The 27726-nt window shown below is 34.3% G+C and overlaps 1 protein-coding gene across 1 annotated transcript in view; it reads left to right on the top strand.

The window, feature by feature from the left end:
* Positions 1–16899, top strand: part of LOC114335393 (uncharacterized) — a 39887-nt gene extending 22988 nt beyond the window's left edge. The window contains exon 2 of the mRNA XM_028285624.2: positions 10950–16899. Within this exon, the coding sequence (XP_028141425.2) occupies positions 13854–14468 (615 nt within the window). The 5' untranslated portion in view covers positions 10950–13853 and the 3' untranslated portion in view covers positions 14469–16899. The remainder of the gene's footprint in view (positions 1–10949) is intronic.
* The last annotated feature ends 10827 nt before the right edge of the window (positions 16900–27726 follow it).

The following is a 27726-nucleotide window of genomic DNA, read 5'->3' as shown; positions in this document are numbered from 1 at the left end:
GCTGTAGATACTTATTAATACATCATCTTCAACTCTCTAATTCAATGGAATATAAATGGGTGTTGTACCCATTATATGGGTATGATACCCATGGGTATGGGTATGGATATTACCTATAACAAACTTGGAACAACACCCCATCATGGCTATACGAAGTCAATAAACACCCACATCTTTGGAAACCAAAAATAAAAACAGAAGAGAACAAGTGATACTTACCCGTCTCCGTATCGGCCATACAAGACTTACTCATGACTATTTACTACAACCCAAAAATAAACCAGTGTGTGAAGTGTGCAACAGTGAACTAACGGTAAAACATTTTTTAATACAATGTCCCAAATATAAAAGTGAACGACGGAAGTATAACATACCCGACTCCCTAAAAGATGCCCTAGAAGAAAATACACATCCAAAAAAAAATATTTTTGTACCTTAAAGACTGTCAAATACTTCAAAAGATCTAAAACCCATATTGTAACACACATATCATTATTAACTATATACATTGTTTATATAAATTATTGTTACATTAACCTTAATGCGTTAATGACCCTGCGTGGTCGATGCGTTATTATAATAAAAAAAAATGCTTTATTTCCACGCCTATGAGTATAATTTGATGCGTAAATAAGCGGACCTAACCTAACTTAACCTTTTCAATGTCCTCTTATTTTCTTCCAGGATGGTTTTGGTTTCTGTTTTTGATGCAAGGTGTTACCACTATATGTTTAGTAGGTGCATAGCTGCAAACGGCAATGGTTTTTAATTATCAATAATTTTTAGTGTATGTGATACATATGTCTCATCGGTTTAAATAAGATAATTATTATTATACGTATTTTTCGTTGGCGTTTTTATCAACAAAGTACGATTTTATTTGTTTTGTGTCTAATAAAATAAATTAATAAAAACAAATGCCATGACTGTAAAGTTCGACGAAATAATGTGTAGGTTATTAACCTGAAAAGAAAACTTTTTGATATCTTGACGTCACAGACTACTAAAAATACATTCAGGGCCGGTTGCTCGAACGCTAATCAAGAAGTTGATTATAATCAATAATTTATTGTAATAAATTTTCTTGATGGGAATCAAATCGCGACATGAAAAATACATGTAAAAACACTAATCAGTTATTGATTGTAGGTAAAACAGTAATTAAAATATTGCCGCAGCTCTTAAATTATTAAAAATTGTTTATTATTATTATTGATTTGTAAGTAAAAACAAGAAATTAACATCAGAAAGAGTTTAATTATGTTTTATTTTAAATTAAAACCAAAATAATAAAATAAATCAGTCAACATAACCTCAAAATGCGACATGTGTCAGAAGTACCCTTAATCAAATATAATTGTAATTAAATATTTGATAATGATCAGTTTTGATTAGCGTTCGAGCAACCGGCCCTCAAGCAAGGTAAGATAATGATAAAAGCCTCGATAAGTTGACGTGAATACAGTACAGTCTTTGATATTTTTTTGAATTTTTTATTTTCAATGTGTTTCATTTTTCAAAAAGATAAATAATTTACATTTCCTATATTATATATGACACAGCGACGCACAGCAGAGGTAAAAAATTAAGGAGGCCAAGGCTCAATTTAGGCTGTAGTGCCGTAGTAGAAGAAGAAGATATATGACACATGTCAGGTATCGTTTTAAAAAGACATTTAGGAAACCCACATCAGCTCCGGTTCATTGTGTCTGCCGCCTCGACTCCAGATTCCAGATGGTTTGGTGCTTGCACCTGAACTATGATTAAATTTTGTGTTTCTTGTAAAGTTATAATGTGCCGTTTGTTAGATGTTCTTCCAAATTGTTTTAATCTTGTCAACCTTCATCGTAGTTTTTTAACTTCGGAGTAACAATTTTATAAAAAAAATTTCAATAAATTTGTTTTCAATAAAAATGGGATCCCTCTTTAGCAGTATTACTTTATGGGTTTTGATGTGAAACATTGTGCAATTTAACCCTTAACTACTTACGTGGATGTTTCAGGGCGTAGACTCTGACATGCAGTATTGTCATACGGTATATGTCATACAGTTGACTATTATCCTTTGTTTTTAATATAGTGCGGTAGATTCGTGCAAATATTATAAGGATTGTGCATTTAATGATAGAAGCATATAATTTGGACCACACATACTACACATATAAAGGTTCAAATTTAGATGGGAGGCCATCTCAGATTTTGCCTTTTACAAAAAAGGCGGGGATTCAAAATGGCGACTATACATATGTGACTAATAGCACCATAACTGTTGAACGAGACTTAAGATTTCAACCAAATTTGGTATATAGGTTTTTTTTTGATGTATAAGATCGAGGTCTTCAACCGGAAGAATAGGTTTACCAGAAGTTGTGTTTCTCCTGGTTTTTATGTAAAACTATGTTGTTTTTTTTTCAATTCTTACACCCTGTATGTATCAATTTTTCAAAAAGTTAATACGGCCATTAAAAAGAACGTAAAAATATTTATTAGGAAATATTTTGAACTTTTTAGTTACGTTCATTACCATTTAATAAATGCAAAACGTATCTTCACATGCACCCATATGCGGCATATTCGTGCAAATATTATAAGAATGATTGTGCATTTAATGGTGGAAGCATATAATTTGGACCACATATACTACACATATAGAGGTTCAAATTTAGATACGAGGCCATCTCAGTTTTTGTTCCTTTTACAAAAATGGCGGGCATTCGAAATGGCGACTATACATATGTGACTAATAGCACGATAACTTTTGCACGAGATAACAGATTTCAACCAAATTTCGTATGTAGATTCTTTTTTTGATGAACAATATCGAGGTGTTGAACCGGAAGAATCGGTATACCAGAATTTGTGTTTTTACTGTTTTTTTATGTAAAAATATGTTGTTTCTCTTTCAATTCTTTCACCCTGTATATGCTAATTTTTCAAAAAGTTAATACCGGCGTTAAAAAGTCCGCAAAAATATGTTTTAGGAAATATTTTGGACCCTTTAGTTATATTAATTACCATTTAATAAATACATAACATATCTTCACATGTTGGTACCTATGTGCGGCAGATTCGTGCAAATAATAATATAAGAATGTAGTAATGAAACACAGACTTACTCACAATCATTTAATTATACTTTGACGACCGGTTTCGATCTCTACATTATACAGATCACCTTCAGGTCGGCGTTACAAGTAGTTAAATGATGCCGTTACAAGGGATGCGTTGCCACTTAGTTGTTATCATATTAATTCGTCCAACTTATGCTAATTGGTTTGCTGGTAGGGTTATACGGTAAACAGACATGTTACGCAGGTCAAAACAAAGTAAATTTTTGAATTTGGAATGGATCCTGAAGGAAGATGCGTGCTGTGAAACAGGTGATGTCTTGTTAGAATGGAGAAAGACAATGCTCAAGTGGTTGTGTATTGAATGTAGCCAGGTATGAAAATCTTATTGTAGACACTTGTACAAATGTGATGGTCTTAGCTCGTAGATGTTTTACGATACGGGCAGAGGTCAAAGCATAGGAAATGACAAATAGGAAATTATTTTAATAATTAATTTGAATTATAATGTCTTGTTCCCGGTCAAATGACTAAGAGATGTCATAAATTTAATAAACTAGTAGGTGCCAGACACTTTGAAATCTATGAACTGCATAGAAATTATAAGAAAGAAAGCTAATTAAATGAAAAAGTAGTAAAAATTATTAAAAAGATTGGTTAAGAAACTGTAAAAGTAAATAATAAAAAGATCAGAAAAACCGGGGTTATTTTGTTTGAGCTATTGTTTAAAGGAATATGTTCAAAGAAAAGAAAAGATATTGGTAGGGTGTTGGCACTTACTTGAGAATATTTTTTTTTAAATAAATAAATAAATTAACACATAACACACAGGATTAAAAAGCACAAAGACATAACAATAATTGATAAAAAATTGGAGGTAGCACTACATTTCCCCAATTCACTGAATATCTTATTTTTTATTTCTTAAATTGAAGTTTGGTTTTTGTGTTATTAAGAGGGACACTGGCGCTATTAACTTTTTGAAAAATTAATACATACAGGGTGAAAGAATTGAAAAAGGAAACAGCATATTTTTACATAAAAACAAGGAAAAACACAACTTCTGGTAAACCGATCCTTCTGATTGAAGACCTCGAGCTTATACATCAAAAAAAGGACCAATATACCAAATTTGGTTGAAATCTGAAGTTTCGTTCAAAAGTTATCGTGCTATTAGTCACATATGTATAGTCGCCATTTTGAATCCCCGCCATTTTTGTAAAAGGCAAAGTCTGAGATAGCCTCATATCTAAATTTGAACCTTTATATGTGCAGTGTATGTGGTCCAAATTATATACTTCTATAATTAAATGCACAATTGTTTCACATATCGGCTGCACTAATATAAATTTGTCTTATATCACTACATTTGCTTTTTATATCGACTACGGAGTGATTCTTCATAGTGCTGTAGAATAAAATACTGATCCAAATAAAATAAACTTTATTTTTCCAAGAAAATTATGAACGCATCCAATAGGCATGCCATTTACTGAAATATTTAAATGACATGCCTACTGAAAAAAAACACCCCTTATAAGTACTTAGGACATGAGATACGCATAGGAAGAGATAGTCAAACGTGCGAACTAAAGTGGGTATTAGATTATCCTAAATTCAGGACCCATATTCAGGATACGATTTAGGACACTAAATTCAGTCACCGAAGCTCGCGATTACACCATCCTAAATTTAGGATCGTAAATTATAAAAGGCAGGGTTTGAAAACCAAGTGTTAAAACCACAGGGGTTCGGTTTAAGCAGGAAAAACTTTTAAAAGGAGGTAAAAAAACACAAGGTTTTCCTAATCCGATTTGAACAACCAGCTTGAGTGACGGACGTGTCGAGTGAATTACATGTCGTGTCGGTGACATTTTTATCGCTTTGGGTACAAAAGGTACAGTATTGTACCAGATGTTCTCTGATTGTACACCCATCCGATTTTAGACGGCGCTGTACCGTCGCCACCGTACGAAATTATTCCGATTCGACTTTTTTGCACCAATTTACTCAAAAAGAGGTACTTATAACAAATCCACAGTGTGCTGGGAGATGCCGAGGTCGGAAAATTGTTTAAATTTTTTTTAAACAAATTAAAAAAATCAATATTTTCACTTCGTATACTTTTTTATATATATATGGGTCATTCTGGGCAAAAAAAGTCTCCTGTGATTTTTCTCTAAAATTAATTTTTGTCGAGTTATACGCAATTTAAAATTTTAAAAATGTGAATATGGCCATTTTCAAGACTTAATATTTTAATTAAAAATAATTATTATTATGAAAGCCAGAAAGTGACCAAATCAAAGTTTAAAACCTCTCCTTCAAGTGCCTGAAGAAATTTTGTCATTATTTTATTACAAAGCATTTATTACATAACTCTGAAGAAGAAAATAAAATAGATAAAATAATGAAAACTTTATTAGTATTGACACAAGAGATAAAAATGATAAGCGAGGGACAAAAATAATATATTAAAGTAATACAAAGGTAAAGGAAGAGAATGAGGCGATAAAGAGAGAAAACATGCATTTAAAAGAAGAAATAAAAGTAATCAATGAAAAGTTGGAAGAAATAGACAAAGAAAAAAGGCGCAATAATATTGTAATACAAGGAGTTAAAATAGACACGAACGAATCGAATATTTTAGAATGTGAAATGAAAACCTTTATACAAAATAATTTGGAAATTGAAGTAGAGATAAAAACAGCAAAAAAGATAGGATATAAGACCTGTTTAGTGGAATTCAATAAGATAGAAGATAAAATCAAAGTAATGACAAACAAAAACAAATTAAGGAACACAACCAACAGAAATATATATATTAATAACGAGATGACTGTAAGTGAAAAACGTATACAAAGACAAATGAAGGAAATAGCGATTGAGGAGAAGAATAAGGGAAAGAAAGTCAAAATGGGTTATCAAAAAATATGGATAGAAAATGAAGAATGGAAGTGGAATAAGGATAAGGAAATAATAGAAAGGGCTCCAAAACGAGATAAAAAAGAAATAAAAGCCGATGGTTCAAAAAACTAAGTAAAGAACAGACGGGAAAGGAAAAACGGAAAATGGACTGGAGTGGAATAGGACAAACGAATAAAATTGAAGAAAAAGTAGAAGAGATTAATAAAAGAAAGAAGTTAGTAGTAAAAGATTTTTTAATAGGAACGTGGAACGTAAGAAGTATTAATGGAAAAGAAATAGAATTAAACAAAGAATTTGAAAAAGCGGATTTAGATATATTGATAATAACGGAAACAAAGAAAAAGAATAAAGGAATAGTAGAAACAGACAATGACCACATTTTCATATGGAGTGGAGTGGAAAAGAATGCACGAGCGGCAGCAGGAGTGGGTTGTTTAATAAAGAAAGGACACAAAAATACACTTAACAAATGGGAAGCAATAAGTGAAAGAATACTGATGATAGAATTAAAATGCAAGACACACATCAAGACAATAATAGCAACTTATGGACCAGATGAAAATGAAAAAACGGAAGAGAAAGATAAATACTGGAATGAACTGCAAGAGACTATAGAAGAGTGTAGAGGAAAAATTTATATTGCTGGAGACTTCAATGGACGAGTTGGAACAAAGGATGATATATATGGAGCAATAATCGGAAAACACGGTGAAAATACAAGAAATAACAATGGGAAAAGACTACTGGAATTTTGTATTAACAATGATTTAATAATAACAAATACTTATTTTGAACATAAAGATACTTATAACATTACTAGAGAAGAACGGAGCAGAGGAGAAAAGTCAAGAATAGACTATATATTGGTAGAAAGAAATAATAGAAATGCAGTAAGGGATGCTAGAGTCAAGAGAAGCTATGAGATAAATAGTGATCATTACTTGCTGATAGCTAAATTCAGAAACGAAGAAAATAGAACAGTGACATGCAAAGAAAAGAAAAAAGGACATATAAGGATAAGGACTTACAAACTAAAAAATAAAGAGATAGCAGAAAAATATCAACAGACAGTATCGCGAGAAATACATAAATATCAAGAAGAAATGATACAGAGGCCGCTAGAAATAAAATGGGAAACATTTAAAAATATTGTATTACAAGCAGCAAAGGACGCCTGTGGGACTTACAATAAAGACAACAATAAGAAACAAACATCTTGGTGGACGAATAAAATCAAAGAACAATTAAGAAAAAAGAAGGAAATATGGAAAGAATATTTAAATAATAGAACAGAAGCAAATTATACAAGCTACAAGGAACAGAGAAACATAGTAAAACAAATGGTAATGAGTGAGAAACAGAGAAGTTGGACAGAATTTGGAGAAAAAATGGAAAGAGGTAATAAAGGTAATCAGAATCTATTCTACAAAGTACTCAAAAATCTTAGAAAAGAAAAAGTAGATATAAATGCAAGTGCAATAAAAAACGAAGCTGGGGAGATACTGAGCGAGGAGAAAGAGATAATGGAAAGATGGAAAGAATACTTCAAGGATCTACTAAACACAGAACAAAAAGCAGAAAATCAAGATGATGAAATGGAAGAGGAAGAATGGAATATAGAAAGAGAGGTACTAAATGAAGATATAACTAGAGAAGAGTTAGAAGAAGCTATAAGGAGTCTAAAAAACGGCAAAGCACCAGGAAGAGATAATATAACAGCGGAAATGATAAAATATATGGGAAATAGTGGAAAACTAGTATTATTAGATATATATAGACAAGCATGGAGGGAAGAAACAACGCCTGAAGATTGGAGAATGGGCTTAATATTGCCAGTACACAAGAAAGGTGATAACAAAGATTGTAACAGTTATAGGGGACTAACATTATTAAGCACAATAACAAAAATATACGAGAACATAATAGAGAAAAAATTGAGATTGATCACAGAAAACACATTAACAGAATCTCAAAGTGGATTTAGAGAAGGTAGAAGTACACAGGATCGTATATTCACTTTGAAAGAAGTTATTAGCAGGAAGTGGATGGCAGAAAAACCCATATATTTAGCCTTTATGGACATGGAAAAGGCATTTGATAAAGTGAATAGAGAAACAATTTGGAAATGATTAAAAAGGAAAAATGTAGATCAGAAACTAATAAGGGTAATACAAAGTTTATATAAAGAAACAAATAACTGTGTAATAAGATATAATATGATATCAGAAAAATTTGCTACAAATGTAGGAGTTAGACAGGGAGGGGGATTGAGTCCGCTTCTATTCATAATATTTATGGATGAAATAATAAGAGAAACGAAACAAAGAACTAAACCAATATACATAGGATGTAGGAAATTAGAACAAATAGGGATGACAGAATGTGCATTTGCGGATGATATTACAGCAGGAAACGAGAAAGGTCTAAGAGAAAGCTTGATAGTATGGAATGAGGTATTAACAAAATACGGTATGAAATTGGATAAGAGTAAGACAAAGACAACGGTAATAGATAGAAATAGGAAAAGGATAAATGTGCAAATAGATGGAGTAGAAATAGAACAAGTCAATAAATATCAATACCTAGGTGTAATATTTGAAGAAAATGGAAAACAAGAATTAGATATAAATTATAGGATACAAAAAACAAATAGGCTATATTATGCAATAAACAGTGGATGCAATAAACAGATGTAAATAGACGAGAAATATCAAGAAAAACGAAAATGAGTGTATACAAAACAGTGTATAGACCTGTACTCACATATGGATGTGAATCGTGGATATTGACAAAAAGGGATAAAAGTAAATTGCAGGCAATAGAAATGAAATATCTAAGAAGAGTAATGGGAGTGACAAGAAGAGATAGAGTTAAGAATATAAAAATAAGAGAAGAATTAGAAATATAACCAGTACAAAATTATATAGAAGAAAGACAGCTGGGTTGGTGGGGACACCTTCAAAGAATGAGTGATAATATACCTTTTAAAAGAATCTGGGACAGCAGAAATATAGAAAGGAAAAAACGTGGTAGACCAAGAAAGCAATGGAATGCAGTAATAATGGATATTTTGGAAAAGAGGGGAACAACATGGAACGATGCCAAAAAACTAACAGAAAACAGAAAGATATGGAAGAAATTTATGAAGAACAAACAAGAATAAAAGAATCAGAAACAGATCCCTACACCTCAGGGTAGAAGGGATAAAGATTATATATAATATATATTTATTACAAAGCTATTATTTTCAATTATTACCAATAATTAGCGCTATATAATAATAATTTTTAATCGAGTTATTAACCGTTGAAAATGGCTATTTCCGCATTTTTCAAATTTTAAATCGCGTGTAAATAGACAACAATCAATTTTAGAGAAAAATCACAAGAGACCTTTTTTGCTCAGAATGACTCAAATTATCTAAAAAAATTGTTCGAAGTGAAAAAACCTGTGGATTTGTTATAAGGGGACGTTCAAGTATTACGTAACGCTGGTTGGGGGAGGGGGGGGGCAAAAATCTTCAAAAATTGCGGTACGTAATACTTGAACGTCCTATTACGGTGCGTTACATAGGGGGAGGGGGTCAAAAATCTTCAAAAATCGAGTTACGTAATACTTCGCGTTAAAATTTTTGCAAAAAAAAAGAATGTGTGTACTTTGTACGCACGTAAGAAGTTATACTTTTATTATATAATTTCAAAGAAATAAATATACTTAACAGGTTATTTGTATTTTACTTAAATATTAAATTAACTTTCTTACCTACCACTTTTAAAAAAATTTTATTAAAACAATACAAAAAATAAAAAAAAAAGAATATGAATCGTCCGGGATTTCTCGATCTCCGGTCACACGCTCGACCACTGAGCTATATTCCCTTTGCTTTGACAGGTTACAAGATTTCTCATACATACTGACAAATTTAATAGACCAAGTGAAGTATACAAAAATACTTTAAATATACTTACTATTATTATAAAATATCTTATTACCGAGGAAGACAAATCCAAAGACACAAAAATTATAATAAATAATACATTTACTAAAAACACTAATATATCCTTTTAATGACTTATAAAGAAGTATAATTTCAAAAATCTAATCGAAATAATTTCGTTAACCGGGGAGATGATACAGCCTATAGCGCTAATATGTAATTAAAAATAACAGTTTCGTAATAAAATAATCACTAAAGTTTCTTCAGGATCTTGAAAGAGGGGGTTTTAATCTTTGATTTGGTCACTTTTTATTTTCATAATAATTATTTTTAATAAAGTTATTAAGCCTTAAAAATAGCCATTTTCGCATTTTGCATTTTTCAAATATTAAATCGCGTATATCTCGACAATAATCAATTTTAGAGAAAAATGACTAGAAACATTTTTTGCTCAGAATGACCCAAGTTATCTAAAAAATTTGTTCGAAATGAAACAACTATTTTTGTGAATTTGTAAAGAAAAATTGTTTAAACAATTTTTCGACCAATGCACCGCCTGGCACCCTGTGGATTTGTTATACGGACCTGTTTTTGAGAAAGTTTGTGCAAAAAAATCGAGTCGGAATAATTTCGCTAACGGGGGCGACGTTATAGTCCCGACTATTTAGCCATTTAGGATGTCGAAAACCATCCTAATTAGGATGCTAACCGTCTAAATGCGATTACACTATCCTGAATTTAGGACATCCTAAATATCGGACACTAAATTTAGGAAGATGTAATAGCCTCTTAAGCCGCCGCATAGGACTCACTTGGGTGGCATTCGGCAAGCTGACCTATGTGCTTAAGTCAGAAGAACTCTTTCGGGAATTTCTAATAATTTTGTTTATTTACCTAATAATGAATTTATGCGTTATTTGTGGACGAACTATATTATGTATAATATGTCTTTTTCAATATTAAATATTATGTTTATTTTTTCTTACCGTGTATTCATCAATTAATTATTATTTCAGGGCAAGCCCAATCTTAAACAGGAAAACGCACAAAAGTTATCCAAAATAATGCCAACATTCATAAAGAATTTACAAGAATGCCAAAAGAAGTTTGATGTCCCAAATCGGTTTTTGAATTCCCAGCTTGGTACGCTAACAGACGGTGAAAAAACCAAATTAGGACAATTTGATCTCTGTACTCACGTAAAAATGGGATTGATGACTGCTACAGGTGGTTTGGTTGACACCAAAATTAGAGAAATTTATAAACTTCAAGGGGAGAGTGATAAACATTTAGATACAATTTTGACCGAATGTAGAAGCAACGATAGTAGAACACCAGAAGAAAAAGCTTTGTTCTACGTACAGTGTCTACAGAGTTTTCCGCTACAACGTAAAAAATCGGTTTCTTGAAATATACCTCGAAATATTTTATATTTTTATTATACTTTGACGGTAAAATTTTGTAAAGCTGTAAGTGGGTGCAACATGTTTATGTATAAATCTAAAATGAATAAACCCGTTTATTTTGTGCCAATCTCGACATTTTTTATACATCCATAAAATATTCTTATTTGAGGTACAGCTCACTCTCATTCTAAGGGGAAAATTCACTCATCCCACGATATGGTATGCTGGAGTATCTCCCAATAATTTTCATTCGCATCTGGACGTAAATCAGCTTTCCCCATGACCTTATAAAGATAATTATGAAGAAGAAGAAGACTTTTTGGTTGGTATGAACTGATCCTTAAGGGCGAGTAAAGAAACTTCTGTTTTAGAGAACATGTTTCCTTATATCAACCAAGAGTCCGACTCTGTATTGTCTTGACAGACTTCATTGGGATGTCGCCATAGAAAGGTTTACTCATCTACAGCGTATTTCAAACATGCGATGAAGTGTACAAGGATAGCTGCATGCAAAGTAAATAAGAATTTTCTTGACAACGTTGCCGCTCTTCATGGCAGCGGCCGTGAAACGTAGTATTAGGCAGGTACTTGTATAGGATTACTGCTGCTTACTACTGTGAAATATTAAAGGAGGATTTATTTATGATAATTCACAGAACGCCAAACCCGTTTGCAATATATACCTAACTATACTTATTCTAAAATTTGAAACGGAGTGTAGGTGTGCAGTTTTTCATTCTTAGAAAGGAAGTTCATACGCATTTCTAGTTTCTTTAGTTTAAGCGGTGATTTGTCATATCCGGCGCAAGTCACATGATGTAAACCTGCTTGAAAATAAATTCTTAAATTAGCAATTTATGTTTTTCTAATTGCTCACCAATGTGCAAAAATCCGCCTGGGGTTATTGCAGGGTGGATCGAATAGCTCTGCGGTTACCACAGCCGGTCCAAGCCCGGATAAAATGTAGAGGGTTGATTGGCAAGATTAGCAACCTACCAATCGAAAAAACGAATACTGCTCAAAGAAACAATGTGAAGCCTCGGAACCGGATTGATTATATGAAGACGACCATGGCGAAAAATAAGGACAAAAGAAAAACATTGATGAGAATTACCACATGGAACATCAGATCACTCAACACTAGAGATCAAGAAATCACCCAAGTATTAAAAGAGAAACAAATAGATATTTGCCCTCTACAGGAAACAAAAAAGAAAGGAAAAGGACAATCAAGATTTGGCGAATATACTAGTCTGCAGTGGAGTAGCAAAAGAAAACAGGGCCAAAGAAGGTGTAGCATTACTCATACATCAAAAATACCAAAATCACATCAAAAAGTGTCAATATATATCGGAAAGAATTGTCACAGCAAAAATTAGAATGGAAAAGGAAGACCTGAACATCATCGGAGTATACAAATAACAAGCCTCAAGCAACAACGGAAATCTTTTATGACGAAGTACAATAAGTAGCAGATCAAGTTAGAGGGAAGATGATAATACTAAGGGGTTTTAACGCTCGAATAGGTAACCAAGTAATACCCTGAATTAAGCAAAAACACAATGAAAATGTTAAAAACTAAAATGGAGAACTGATGATAAACTTCTGCACGAATAACGAACTTAGAATAAACAACACATTTTTTGACCACAAATACCAATACAAATATACATTCAATAACACCCGTGGAAAAAAGATCTATGATAGATTATATTGTAACCAACAGAGATATACATCCATCAAAAATAATCGACCTAAGATGCCTCAACTCAGCAGATGTAGGTAGGTAGCCATACAAGAGACCCATACTGAAGACAAAATCCAGCTTGATTTAAGGGGAAACGATTCCTGAACGATTTACTGGGAGCCACTTATAATAAACATTACGGCGTCGCAACCTATATTCGCTGCAATATAGAAAATGGTTTCCTGCTTTCTGCTTCCAATGAAAATAATATACATGAAGTGGCCACCAAAATTGGAGAGATTACCGTAGTTAACATATACAAACCTCCAGCCACTACATGGAATCCAGAAATGCTAAAGATTCATCCACATCCTACTATATAGATCGATGACTTTAACAGCCACCACGAAATGTGGAAGTACACCACGAATGATGAAAATGGGGAGACACTAGTAGAATGGTCCGAAGAGCAAAAAAATGTATCTAGTTTTTGTTGCCAAAGACAGAGGAACATTTAAATCAGCTGCATAGAGAAAGAATATAACCCAGACCTATGTTTTGTCTCAAAAGACACCAATGACAGACCACAAACAACGGCGAGAAATGTCCTTGTAGACTTCCCACATTCTCAACATCGTCCTGTGCCTATCACCATCGCAATATCAATTCCAATAATCAGATCATATCCTCGACCCAGGTGGAATCTTAGAAAAGCAAACTGCAAGAAGTTCTCTGAACAACTAGACAGGACTTTGAGCTGGATCCCTCCAACCAGCAAACATTACGAGAAGTTTGTGGGTGCAGTAATAAGCGCTGCCACGGAAACAATGCCTAGGGGGTATCGCAAAGAATATGTGCCAGGATGGACTGAAACATGTGAAGACTTATACGCAAAGTTTCTCGAAAGTGGTGACCGAGAAATAGCCGACGAGCTTTTACACAACATCGATAAAGCTAGACGCCAAAAATGGATAAAGACTGTCGAAAACCTTGACTTTAAAAAATCAAGCCGACAGGCATGGTCACTTTTGTGGAAAATTGGAGGAGCTAACCAGCTGGAATCCAGAGAGTCTAAAATGTCTCCTAACAAGGTTTCCTCCCATATAGTATCTCTATCCAGAGCTCCACAAGATCGAACACATACTACCAACGTGAAAAGAGACTTAAGGGCATTTATACAAATGAACAGAACGAACTCCGAATATTCAGCAAGAATATTTATTTCTGAAATGACACGTGCGCTGAAAGAAATGAAATCAGGTAAAGCACCTGAGTTTGATGGTATCCATCCTGAGTTCTTGATACACAGTGGTGCATACACGAAACAGTGGCTTGCAATGTTCTTTAATGATATACTTCAGTCAGGTAACATTCCTTTCTCACTTAAACAAACAAAGATAATTGCAATTCCGAAACCAGGCAAAAAAACTACCGCCCCATAGCTCTACTCAGCATGGTATATATATTATTAGAAAAGCTTCTCCTCAACAGAATTAGTCACAGGATACTAGAAAACGTCCCCATTGAACAAGCTGACTTCCGCCTTCATCGAAGCTGTACGGACCAAGTTCTGTCATTAACACCTTTTATAGAAGCTAGTTTTCAAAAGAAACAAAAGACAGCAACAGTATTCATAGATCTAACATCAGCATATGATACTGTTTGGAGACAGGGATTATTATATGAATTGGCCCGTATTATCCCCTGCAGAAAGATAATTAATTAACCTCATTGACAACATGCTGACAAACAGAGCCTTCCAGGTTATAATGGGAAAGGAGACGAGTAGACAGATGAAACTTAACAATGGCCTTCCATAGGGTTCTGTCCTTGCCCCTTTACTTTTCAGCATCTATATTGCTGACATGCCTGAAACCGAATCTCGGAAGTTTGGATATGCTGACGACTGGCCCCTTGCAACAAGCCACCAATCTTTAGAAACTACAGAAGTCACTCTCACGAATGACTTATCCATCCTCAGCGAATGCCTTAAGAAATGGAGACTACAACCAAGTACTACAAAAACTGAAATATCAGCTTTTCGTCTCAACAACAAGCTGGCAAACAGAGAATTGCGAGTGTATTTTAATAACAAGCTGTTGAAACACAATAAATACCCGAAATACCTTGGGATTACTCTATACAGAATTCTCACATTCAGAGAACACCTGACGAAAACATCAGCAAACTTGAAAACACGTAACAATATAATATAGAAACTCTGCGGCACTACATGGGGGTCCACAGCATCAACTTTAAGATCCTTTGCTCTTGGCCTGATATATCCGGTGGCAGAATACTGTGCACCAGTGTGGCTAAAAAGCAGGCTTACCCACCTGGTCGACACTCAACTAAACTGTGCTATGCGTATGATAACAGGCACAATTAAGCCCACCCCTACAATGTGGCTACCTACCTTTAGTAATATAGCACCACCCAACCTACGACACGAACATGTACTGGTGAAAGAATATAACGAAATAATGGACAGTCGCTAGCTTCTAGCCCACAACGACATCCCCGATATTCTTGGAAACCTTCTCAGATCCAGGTTACCCCCTCTAAAATCTGCTCAAGCGCTGCAGCAATCCAACTTTGACTTAAATACCCGATGGAGGGAAGATTGGGAAAATAAGACAGATCCGCATTAACATATAGTCTACCGGACATCATAGAAAAACCTGGCGAATTTAACCCTTAACTGGTCCGGTACTGTAGCAGTAGCGTAACTGGTCCGGCGTCGTCTGCGAAACTACTGTCTTTAAGAAAGCCAAACAACACTCAAAAATAATTTTTTTTTATAAATAAATGTTACAAACATACCTTGATATGTTTATATAAAAGTGAACGTATTAAATTTGGGCGTTATTTGGGTTAAGAAAAAATTATTAAAAGAAAACTGAAATGCGCACAAATATTTGTGAAAAAGTACATAGTTTTGTAAAGTAAATAAAAAAAATATAAAAAACAACATGAAAAACAAAATGTATTGCTGGGATAGATGCTCAAACTGCACACGAAACAAAAAACTAGGTAAAATAAAAATCGATCAAAAATGTTTGTTTCCAGCATCAGTCAAACTTTACCTATTTTATATGCAATTTTTACATAGGTAGTGGTTTTGTACATCCCAAACAAACAGGCTTTTTGCAACGCAAGCACAGGTATTTTGTCATCCTGCGCTTTCTACAAGGACATAAACTGCAAATCTTGCGTTTTTCTAAAATAAGAACATCCTCTTGTTCTTCTTGAACTCCAAGTATGAACACAAAAAAGTGACACCAACGGTCCGGCGTCGTCTGAGGAACTACTCTCAACCTAACTGTTGCGATAACTTTTTAGGAACTAAGAGAAACTTGTCTCAAATACACCTACTTGTCAAGCTCCAATAGTTTAAGGATTAGATAGAACGACTTGCCTGTGGGCGGTGCCAATTTCCAATAAAAAATAATCAAAATTATTGAATCGTCTGTCAGACGACGCCGGACCAGTTAAGGGTTAAACGTCCCCGTAACATTTGGGCAGCCCTTAATCGAATTCGAACAAACTGTTTAAGATGCACCGACTCCCTCTACAGATGGGGCAAACTTCCCTCGCCTTCTTGTGACTCCAAGATAGACGATCAGTCACATTGTTCAAGACTGCCCACGCAGAGCATACACAGGCGACCCTATAGACTTTGTAATGGCAACCGCAGGGTCAAGCCAATATATAAAAAAATTGGACATCTGTTTGTGATGCATTGTGTAATGTATAAATCTAAATATATTCTGTGTTGCACTTAAGCCATACGCTAAAAAAAATTAAGGGCCATTAGATTGTAGGAGTTAGTGTGATAAATATATTTGTACTATTAAATAATATAGATCTCTGTGTGTTGGTTGTTTTGTATTTTTGTTCAGATCTATCCTAACCAAACTCAATAACACACTGAACACAAAAGATCAAAAAACTGCATCTATAAAATACTCTACGAATACAATTTATATGTGGGAGAAACCGCAAGACCATTAAGTGTCAGGAGAGACGAGCATGAAATATACATCAAGAACATAATATCGCCGGTCCGGAATAAGAATGACGTAACTGCAAATTTTGTCAATTCCTGTTTATTGCGTAATTAACTTCTATAATACTGTATACAGATACAGATGATACAAAAGCGACAGAACTGTAACTATGTGCTGAGCCACCACAGGGTAGTTGCGTCGTTATTGAAATACGTACCATTTTAGACCTTGTTTCAGATGAATAATTATTACGCAACTGTAAATTGGGTTGAAAATGGGGGGACTAAATTAAGATAATGAAATTCGGACCAATAGGGATGAAAATAAGAGCCATCGCTGTAATAATAATAATAAACGGCACATTAAATATTTAAAAATAGTTTTTTGTACAGAAAAATTTTCAGATCCGGAATGACGCAAATGTAGATATGATTGAGTGTGGGGGGATTACATTAAGATAATGAAATTCGAATTAATGGAGATGAAACTAAAAGCCATCATTGTAAGAATAAAACGCCATACCGATGATCCGGACGGATACTCTTTATTTAATAATTATTTTAATTATTTAAAAAATTTTACATGAATAATGACGCAACGGTAGAAAGGGTTGAAAATGGGTGGATTAAATTAAGATAATGAAATTCGAACCAACAGGAATACAAATAATAGCCATCGCGGTAAGAATAAACGTCGTGCCGAAGCTCCTCGACGATTACTTTTCATTTAATCCCTATTTTAAATATTTTAAAAATCGTTTTTTTGTTCTCCTGACAAATTTGGCTTTTTGCAGTTACGCTATTCTTATTCCGAAGCTATTTCCTTGTGGCATTTTTATGATTAACTATTTATATGGGAAATAAGTCACAATTAAATTGAAAAAATAATTTTATTAACGTTTCGTTGTCAAAATACAAAATACTGCTAAAATAAACAAAAATATTGTTGCTAAGTAAAAAAATTCTTCTAATAATTTATTTAATCTGACTCATTTATATTGGCAATTCAGACGCATATTATACATTTTAAAGTAGAAGACTTTAAAATGATATGGCCAATATTTATGAGTTGCGTTCCTGGGACGACTTTACTAAAAGATAGTTCATTCGATTACATGAAATCAATCCCAACTCAAGAATATCCGTCACAAAAAAATCATAGCATGTGATCTGTCTTTAAAAAGACAACCAAATATAGTCCTGAAAAAATCAGTTAGTAAAAAGAGAAAAATCAAAGAAGCGGCTCTAATTATGCTAAATGAAAAGAATTGTGTCGCAAATTCCTCGGTAGAATGCAGTAGGATGTGGTTACCTACAATGAAAGAGGAAGTCAATAGAAAGAAAATACCACGATTAGTCAGTCAATAACATATCGAGTTAGTACAAATTTTATATTTTAGTATTACTTATTGTATATTTATGTCAGAATACATATTAAAGTCAGAATTTGGTATTAGTTTTTTGAAAGTAAATTAAATGTAAGACCAAATACTTACGATGTCGGGATAGTATCACGAGGTTTTTTTTCCTGGTTTCCCTCGTGATTTACTATGGAATCTCTAACGCGAGAATTTTACTGTCATCGTTGCACTTGGTTGTCTTATTAAAGACAGATCACATGCTATGATATTTTTATGACGGATATTCTTCAGTTGGGATTGATTTTATGTAATCGAATGAACTATCTTTTAGTAAACTCGTCCCAGGAACTGTCTTCTACTTTAAAATGTATAATATACGTCTGAATTTCCAATATAAATGAGTCAGATTAAATAAATTATTAGAAGAAAAAAAAAATGAATAACCATTTTCAATTTTGTTGCAAAACGAAAATACAGCCGAACCATATTCCAGTCCAATCAGAGAGTGCTGCAAGCACCTCCACCGGTTTCGAAACTTATTAGTCTCTCATCAGGAGGCACATATGCTGCTCTCCCTGATCCAACCAAAACAAACCCCAGCGTGCAGTCCCGGATTGCAACGAACGAAATGGCATAGATGCCCTAGCGGCAACTGCTAGCAAAAAGACTAAGTTTTCACTCTAATGGCATATAAAACAACATAATGCTATTTTACATCCCACCAGAATGAAAACAATGGGAACCTTCTCTGGTTACACCTCCGAGGCTTCTACAATTGTTTCATTCTGGTGGGATGTGGAATAGCATTATGTTGTTTTATATGCCATTAGAGTGAAAACTTAGTCTTTTTGCTAGCAGTTGCCGCTAGGGCATCTATGCCATTTCGTTCGTTGCAATCCGGGACTGCACGCTGGGGTTTGTTTTGGTTGGATCAGGGAGAGCAGCATATGTGCCTCCTGATGAGAGACTAATAAGTTTCGAAACCGGTAGGTTACAAAACGAGAAATCGGCCCCGAAGGCGGATGAGCTGAAAATTCAGTCAACGGCAGTGGAATCAGGAAAGCAACGGGAAACTACCTGATTATAACTTCCCTAGTAACTCATGATGACAGATGTTAATAATGTAAATATATTTACTAATCATGGAACTCGGAATCCAAGATTCGGCGTGGGAAACAGCCGGAAACAAACGGCGACAGCAGTCGTCAGCAAGCGAATTCCCTGTAATTCATCAAATTTGGTAATAGATAAGGAATGTTTAATAGCGACTTGGAATATTACAAGTATGTTTGAATCTGAAAAGATTCACAATATGATCAAGGAAATGCGAAGGTTAAATATAAATACCTTAGGTATAAGCAAGATGAGGTGGCCGGGTTCTGGCCATATAACGATAGATAATTATGAAATTTACTACTCTGGTGAAGAAGGTCCGCAACATAGAAATGGTGTGGCATTTATTTTAGAACAAAATGTCGCAAAAGCAGTAAAAATTATCGTGCTATACTCAGGTAGATTAATAATGTTACAAATAAAAACAAATCGTACAGATTTAAACATCATTTAGGTATATGCACCTACACAACAATATGACGATGAAGTTGTCGAAGCTTTTATTCAGACCTAGACTATTTATTATCACTCACAGGAAGCCAAGATATAAACATTGTATTGGGGGATTTCAATGACAAGTTTGGAAGAGGTAGTGAAGAAGATGTCGTTGGCAAGTTTGGTTTAGGAACGAGAAACGACCGTGGAGATAGAATGATTAGATTTTGCGTAGAAAAACAATTAGTAATATCCAACACTTTTTTTGACTTGCCTAAGCGACGACTTTCCATCTGGAAATCTCCTCTGGACACTTGTGGAAGAATAGTAAGAAATCAAATTGATTATATCTGTATATCAAAAAGGTATAGAAATGCTATCTTATCCTCCAAAACATATCCAGGAGTGGATGTACCCTCCAACCACAACTTACTAGCAGCTAAAGTATTACTTAAATTTAAAAAGATTAAAAAACCCAAAACATCTCCTAGGATCAGCAAAGATAAACTTTCAAATGCGGAAGTAGAAGAAATAGTAACCGATAAATTAGAAGATCAGTTTCAGAAATTGGGAAATAAAAATTCAGAAGAACAATCATGGGAGTCATGCAAAGAAAGATTGGAAATAGTCCAAGAAAACCATCTAATGGAAAATCAACGTAGGAATAAGCAACAGTGGATGACGGAGGAGATATTGAATTTAATGGATGCAAGAAGAAAATATAAGAATGCTAATCTGACAGAATACAAAAAGCTAAACAGTATGATTCGAAGAAAAATAAGATCAGCTAAATCAGAGTGGCATAAAGAACAATGTAAAGAAATTAAGAACTACGAGCGTATCTATGACGCATTCAATATGCACAAAAAACTGAAATAAGTTGCAGGACTGACTAAAAAATGTAATCCTCCACTGATCGAAGATAAAAACGGAAAAATTATAATCGATATCGAAGGTCAACTAATACGATGGACAGAATATATAAAGGAATTATTCGATGATGAAAGAAGCGAACTAGAAACGCTAAATGACATAAGCGGTCCTCCAATAACTAAAAAAGAAGTGCAATACGCTATAAAGAACGCAAAAAACGGCAAGGCGATTGGACCAGATAGGATTTACGTAGAAACACTAAAGCTTTTAGGTGCCGAGGGCATTAAGATACTTACGAAATTATTCAACTTAATCTACGAAAGCGGAAAAATTACTAAAGATTGGCTTAAATCCTCATTTGTTGTAATAGCAAAAAAACACAGAGCCACAAAATGCAGCGACTATCGCACCATCAGCCTAATGAGTCATGTATTGAAAACGTTTCTCAGAATAATTCATCAAAGAACATATAGAAAAATTGAGGAAAGAATCTCAAGTACTCAATTCGGTTTTCGCTGTGGCCTTGGAACGCGTGATGCACTATTCGCAACCCAAGTTTTAATTCAAAGATGCAGAGATGTAAATCATGACGTTTTCATGTGCGCGATTGATTTTGAAAAGGCCTTTGATAAAGTTTGCCATGAAAAAATGCTACATATTCTCAAAACTACCGGTCTGGAGGGTAGGGACATTAGAATAATCCCAAATTTGTATTGGGGCCAGACTGCATGTGTTAGGGTTGCGAATCAGCGCTCTGAAGAAGTAAAAATCAAGCGTGGAGTTCCACAAGGCTGTATATTGTCACCAATGTTGTTTAATCTTTACGCTGAAACAATCTTAAATGAAGTGTTGGAGAACGCAAAAGAGGGAATACTCATTAATGGTATGCTTATGAACAATATCAGATACGCAGATGACACCTTGTTGCTGACTGGATCAATTGAACATCTTTAAGCCTTATTGAACCGAATGGTGGCATTCTGCGAGATATATGGACTCAAATTCAACGCAAGAAAAACAAAGTTTATGGTTATTAGTAAACAGGCAGCCGTAAATAATAATAACTATAACGTAACAATCTGTAATGACTCAATTGAACGAGTAAGTAATCTTGTATATCTGGGTACTCATATTAATGAAAGCTGGAACCCTAGTACAGAAATAAAAAGTAGAATTGCCAAAGCAAGAACAAGTTTTATGAAATTTAAGAAAATCCTGTGCAGTCATGATCTAAATTTGGAACTTCGCATAAGAATGGTTCGATGTTATATATTCCCAGTACTACTTAACGGGGTTGAAGCATGGACCCTGACAGAATCGCTTTTAAAAAACCTAGAAGCATTTGAGATGTGGGTCTACCGCCGTATTCTGAAGATCAGTTGGGTAGAAAGAGTCACAAACGAAAGGGTTTTGCAACGTTTGAATAAAAGTTGCGAAGTAGTGAACACGGTTAAAAGGCGCAAATTGGAATACTTTGGTCATATAATGCGTCACCCAGAAAAATATGACATACTTCACCTTGTCATGCAAGGTAAAATAATGGGAAAAAGGAGTGTGGGCCGCCGTACAACTTCTCGGCTTAAAAACCTACGCCAATGGTTTGGGAAAACTAGCACTGAACTATTTCGTGGGGCTGTAAATAGGACAATGATTGTTAATATGCTGGGCAACATGAGAGCCAACGATCGACAAGCGGTCTCGGCACCTTAAGAAGAAGAAGAATAATTAAAGTGAAAGGAAGATTTATTTAGGATTATAATGTAAAAAGATTGTTTATTACGGGAAAGGTAGAATCTACAGGTAGAGGTAATTATTAGTTTCTAGAAAAATAGTTTAAAAGAAAGTTTGGAATTTTAACCTCTTTTTGTTTAACCCCGAGTAAATGTTGTAGAATTCCCCGAAAGTAATTAATATGATGGTAGGAATAATTTTGAAAGAATGATTGTTTGTTTTCGAATGAAAAGAGAGGAAGGTGGAGAGATAAATGTTTCTGATTGGCTAGGAAATTTGGAATGGGGAAAGAGAAGCTTAAAATTTGAGACAGTTTGAGAAAAAAAAAAGATTATTATGTTATTGGAATCGCTGAAGAGCAGTCAACGTTTTCGTGGATAGTTAGATAGCAAGTACGAGTGGTTGTTTGATAGTGGAGAATAGAGCTGAAAAGTGGAACGAGAGACAGATCAAATGGAGGGAAAACCCCAGGACAATAGAGTGCCCTTCCGTACATCCTGGTAACGGTTGATTGCTTATACCGGCTCACATTCGGTTTTTACTTAGGTTTAGGTTCGCAGTATCGCAGCCGGTTAAATCATTATTTGATTGTCGCCTGCGACTTTATGGCACCGCACCTGTTAGGAATTGTATTCCTTAGCCGCGAGCCACTAATGACACAGCTGCTGCCCTGTGTCATGTCCTCAGTTGATCCGCCGGTACTTATTTGGCGAAGCCTTATTCGTACCTGTCCTGTATATCTACAGGAACGTTCCCTATCAGCCATTGGGACGCGCCGTGTTGGGGTTAAGGACTTTCCCATCCAGGTCTGTCTTTCACAAAGTACTGAAAAACTCCTACCCAATTCAGAGCTCTTCCTCCATGCAAACTAGACCCAGCGCGGTCTAATTATTCACAAAAGTCTTTCATTCTTCCTCGAAAAACTCATTAAAGGAGAAATCCACTTACATGCAAACTAACTTCTAATAAATATTTACAAATCAATATACAGGGTGTATCAAATTTATGTGCCCGCGTTATATAAAAAAATATAATTTTTATTCTATCTTTGATTGATAAATTGAAACACAATAATATATTACACAAATAAGAATACGAAAAAAAAACAAGAGTCCGAATTTCATATTTTGAGGGAAAAGCACTATGTTCAGATTTTTTTTTTCAATTAAAAAGAGGTTATTGCTTACAAAATCAAAGCCGAGTAAGTCAACCATCAATTTTGAAAAACATAACCTAACAACTTGTTGGTTATGTATTTTCGCATAATTTTCAAAATAATTCCACAATGTAAATCGAACAGTCCAATAAACGTTATTAAAAATATAAATTTCATCAATTTTGGCTTAAATGCAATTTTGGCTGTTAAATGCAGTAATTCGATTTGAAGCCCCAAGGAAGAACCAAACTATAGTCCAATGTAAAAGATGCCAAAATTATGGTCATACACGAAATCAATGTACACTACAATACAGATGTGTCAAGTGTGCTGAACAACACGACTACCGTAAATGCGCAAAGAAGAAAGAAGACGGAAAACCAGCAAAATGTATTCTATGTGGGGGGCGCTCATCCTGCGAATTATAAAGGCTGTCAAGTCTACGTTGAATTATTAAATAAGAGATTTCCAAAGAACACGAACAACAATAATAATAAAAATGAATTCCAAAAAACCGAATCAATTTATCCATCTACATCGCAGCAATATATTGGCCCTAGACCTACGTCAAGCCCGAACCAACCAAAAACTGGATTAACATATGCACAAGCTACATCAAAAAATATAGCTACAAATGATATCTACTCATATCTAAATCAACAAAACATGTACCTGCAACAACAAAATTTATTTCTCCAACCAACTTTGGAAAAACAGCAAAAAACCATAAATGAACTTACACAAGAAATCAGAGAACTAAGAGAAGAACTCAAACATGCACTCTCTCTGAAAACAAATGGGTGAGTTACTTAAGGTAGGACTCTGGAATGCAAATGGACTAGCAAATCATAAAAACGAATTGCAATATTTCCTGTTAGAAAACAATATTGACATAATGCTAATATCAGAGACACATTTAACAAGCAACCACAACCTTATATTTTATGGATATATAATTTATAATGCACCACACCCTGATGCTGAAAGGCATGCTAGAGCAGGTGCAGCCGTTATTATTCGAAAAGGGATTAAACACTATCACCTTGGTAACATAAAAGAGCCACACCTGCAGGCAGCAAGTATTATCATAGAAGATTGGCTTGGACAAGTAGCAATATCTGCAGCATATCTTCCACCAAACTATCCACCGAATAAAGAATCATTTACTAATTATTTTAATTCACTAGGTAATAGATTTCTTGCCGGTGCTGACTATAATGCAAAACATGTGAGTTGGGGCTCTCGACTTTCTCCACCAGGTAGAGGTAGAATCCTCTTTCAAGTGATGCAGGAACTACATCTCAAACATTTATCTAGTTACACACCTACTTACTGGCCTACTGACCCTAGTAGACTTCCGGACTGTCTTGACTTCTTTGTAAGCAAAGGTTTTGGAGAAGGCTATCTAAATATTGTACCAAATTATGAAATTGCTTCAGACCATACCCCTGTAATAGCGACGCTAAATTCAATATTTGTTGAGAAGGAACGTCCAGCAAAACTGCACAATCATAAAACTGACTGGAATGAGTTCAGGGAAGAAATACATCAAAAAATAAACCTTAATATTTCTCTCAAAACAAAAGATGAACTTGAATTGGCAGTATATGAATTTACTACACTTCTCCAAGAAGCTGCTTGGAATGCCACTCCAAAATGTAAAGACACACAAAATAAAAGAAACAATCCTATTAATATAAGAAATCAAATTAAAGAGAAGAGGAGACTAAGAAAGATATGGCAAAACACAAGGCAGCATCAAGACAAAATGAACTACAATAGAGCCGCAAGACAGCTGAAAAATACAATACTACAGCACAAAAACTCCTACATCGAAAATTATCTTCAAAATTTAACACCAACAGCAGATACCGATTATTCACTTTGGAAGGCAACCAGGAAATTAAAACAACCCAGTAAACACATACCAGCATTAAGAAATCCAGATGGCTCATGGTCGAGAACAGATCAAGAAAAAGCAGAGGCATTTGGAAAATATCTTGAAGAAGTTTTTCAACCTCTGCCCTCTGTCAGTGCTGAAGAAGATGAGGCTATCTATGAAAGTCTAGCAACAATCCAACAGCCAAGTGAGCAAATGAAACCAGTAACAAAAAGAGATGTAAAAAATACTATTCAATATAGATTAAAAACCAAAAAAGCTCCTGGCTATGACCTTATAACAGGAACTATCATAAAAGAGTTACCAGATAAAGGTGTAATTATGATAACACAACTATTCAACGCCGCAATAAGGCTGAAAATTGTACCAACGCAATGGAAAATTGCTGATATAATAATGATCCATAAACATGGTAAACCACCTCACGAACATACCTCTTATCGTCCTATTAGTCTCTTACCGGTACTAGCTAAACTATTTGAGAAGCTATTAGCGACTAGGCTAATGAAGATAATAACTGATAATAATCTTTTTCCGGATCACCAGTTTGGTTTCAGAGAGAAGCATTCAACAATAGAACAAGTTCATAGAGTCGTTGATATAGTAAATAAAACTTTTGAAGAAAAAAAGTACTGTTCTGCACTTTTTCTTGACGTCAGTCAGGCTTTTGATAAAGTCTGGCATGAAGGGTTGCTCTTCAAAATAAAAATGAACGTTCCTGATTCAATGTTTACTATACTAAAATCATATTTAGAAGAAAGGTACTACCGTGTCAAGCATGAAGCAGATACATCGAAAATCTACCCTATACGATCTGGAGTCCCTCAAGGTAGTGTTCTGGGTCCTATATTATATTTAATATTTACACACGACATACCAACAAACGAAAATGTAACGACTACAACATTCGCAGATGACACAGCTATGTTAGTCACAGATGAAAATCCCGCAACAGCTACCGAATCTCTTCAAAGGCATATTAGGAACATTGAAAAGTGGACAAAGAAATGGCGAATAAAGATCAATGAATCAAAATCACAACATATCATATTTACAAAATGTCGTAAAATATCGCCTAATATAGAAATAAATAACAAAGCAATTCCACAAGCCGAAAGCGTTAAATACCTTGGTATGCACCTGGACAAAACTTTGACATGGAGAACACATATATGGAAAAAGCGCCAACAGTTAAATTTAAAATTTCGTAAATATTATTGGATACTGGGCAGAACATCGAAGTTGTCTATACGTAACAAACTGTTGGTATACAATACAATACCCAAACCGGTCTGGACCTATGGGATCCAGCTATGGGGTACAGCAGCAAAATCCAACATATCCATAATGGAAAGATTGCAATCCAAAGTGTTACGCTCTATAACAGACGCCCCATGGTTCGTGTCAAACAAAGACATTTATTGTGATCTAGAAGTACCTACGATCAGTGAAGTGATAATGCAGTGCAGTGTTCGGTACATAAAACGCCTAGAAAGCCATCCAAATGCCCTGGCAATAAACTTGCTTGATAATAGTCAACAAACTCACAGACTAAAACGTAAAAATCCACTGGACCTTATTTATAAATAAGTTTTATACCTCACCGTAATTGTGTTTATATTTTAGATATATGTATTGTTTGTAATGTAAAATGTATGTTTGTATGTAGCATATTATCGGAATGTCATGTTTGTTCCATACTAGAGGTCCAGTCATTGGACTGACCTCTCTAACGTCAATTCTTTTTTATTTCAAACCCCAAAGACGCTTATTGTTAGAATTTTTATAACTAACAGATTGCTGAATAAACGTTTCAAAAAAAAAAAAATTTGGCTTAAGGGAAAAGGCGCAAAATGCCGTCAGTCGAAATTTTCAATATGTTCTTTAAATGTATTAATTTTTTCCGAATCCTGAGAAAACTAATAAATATTTTTGAAAAATTTAAACGCAGAATGAAACATTACATTATTTCTGAGTGCCGAAAATGCTTGAAAACTTCTATAAACTTCTATAATGTTTATTTTAATAAGTTACAGGGGTGAAAATAAAAGAGAAAATTTAGTGTGATTTTTAATTGCAAATATTTGATTCAAAAGAAACTTTCTATTTATTCTAAGGGACT

The sequence above is a fragment of the Diabrotica virgifera genome, chromosome 2, assembly GCF_917563875.1.
Source record: "Diabrotica virgifera virgifera chromosome 2, PGI_DIABVI_V3a".
Lineage (NCBI taxonomy): Eukaryota > Metazoa > Arthropoda > Insecta > Coleoptera > Chrysomelidae > Diabrotica > Diabrotica virgifera.
The sequence above is the reverse complement of the archived record's forward strand: the minus strand, read 5'-3'. Positions and strand labels throughout refer to the sequence as shown.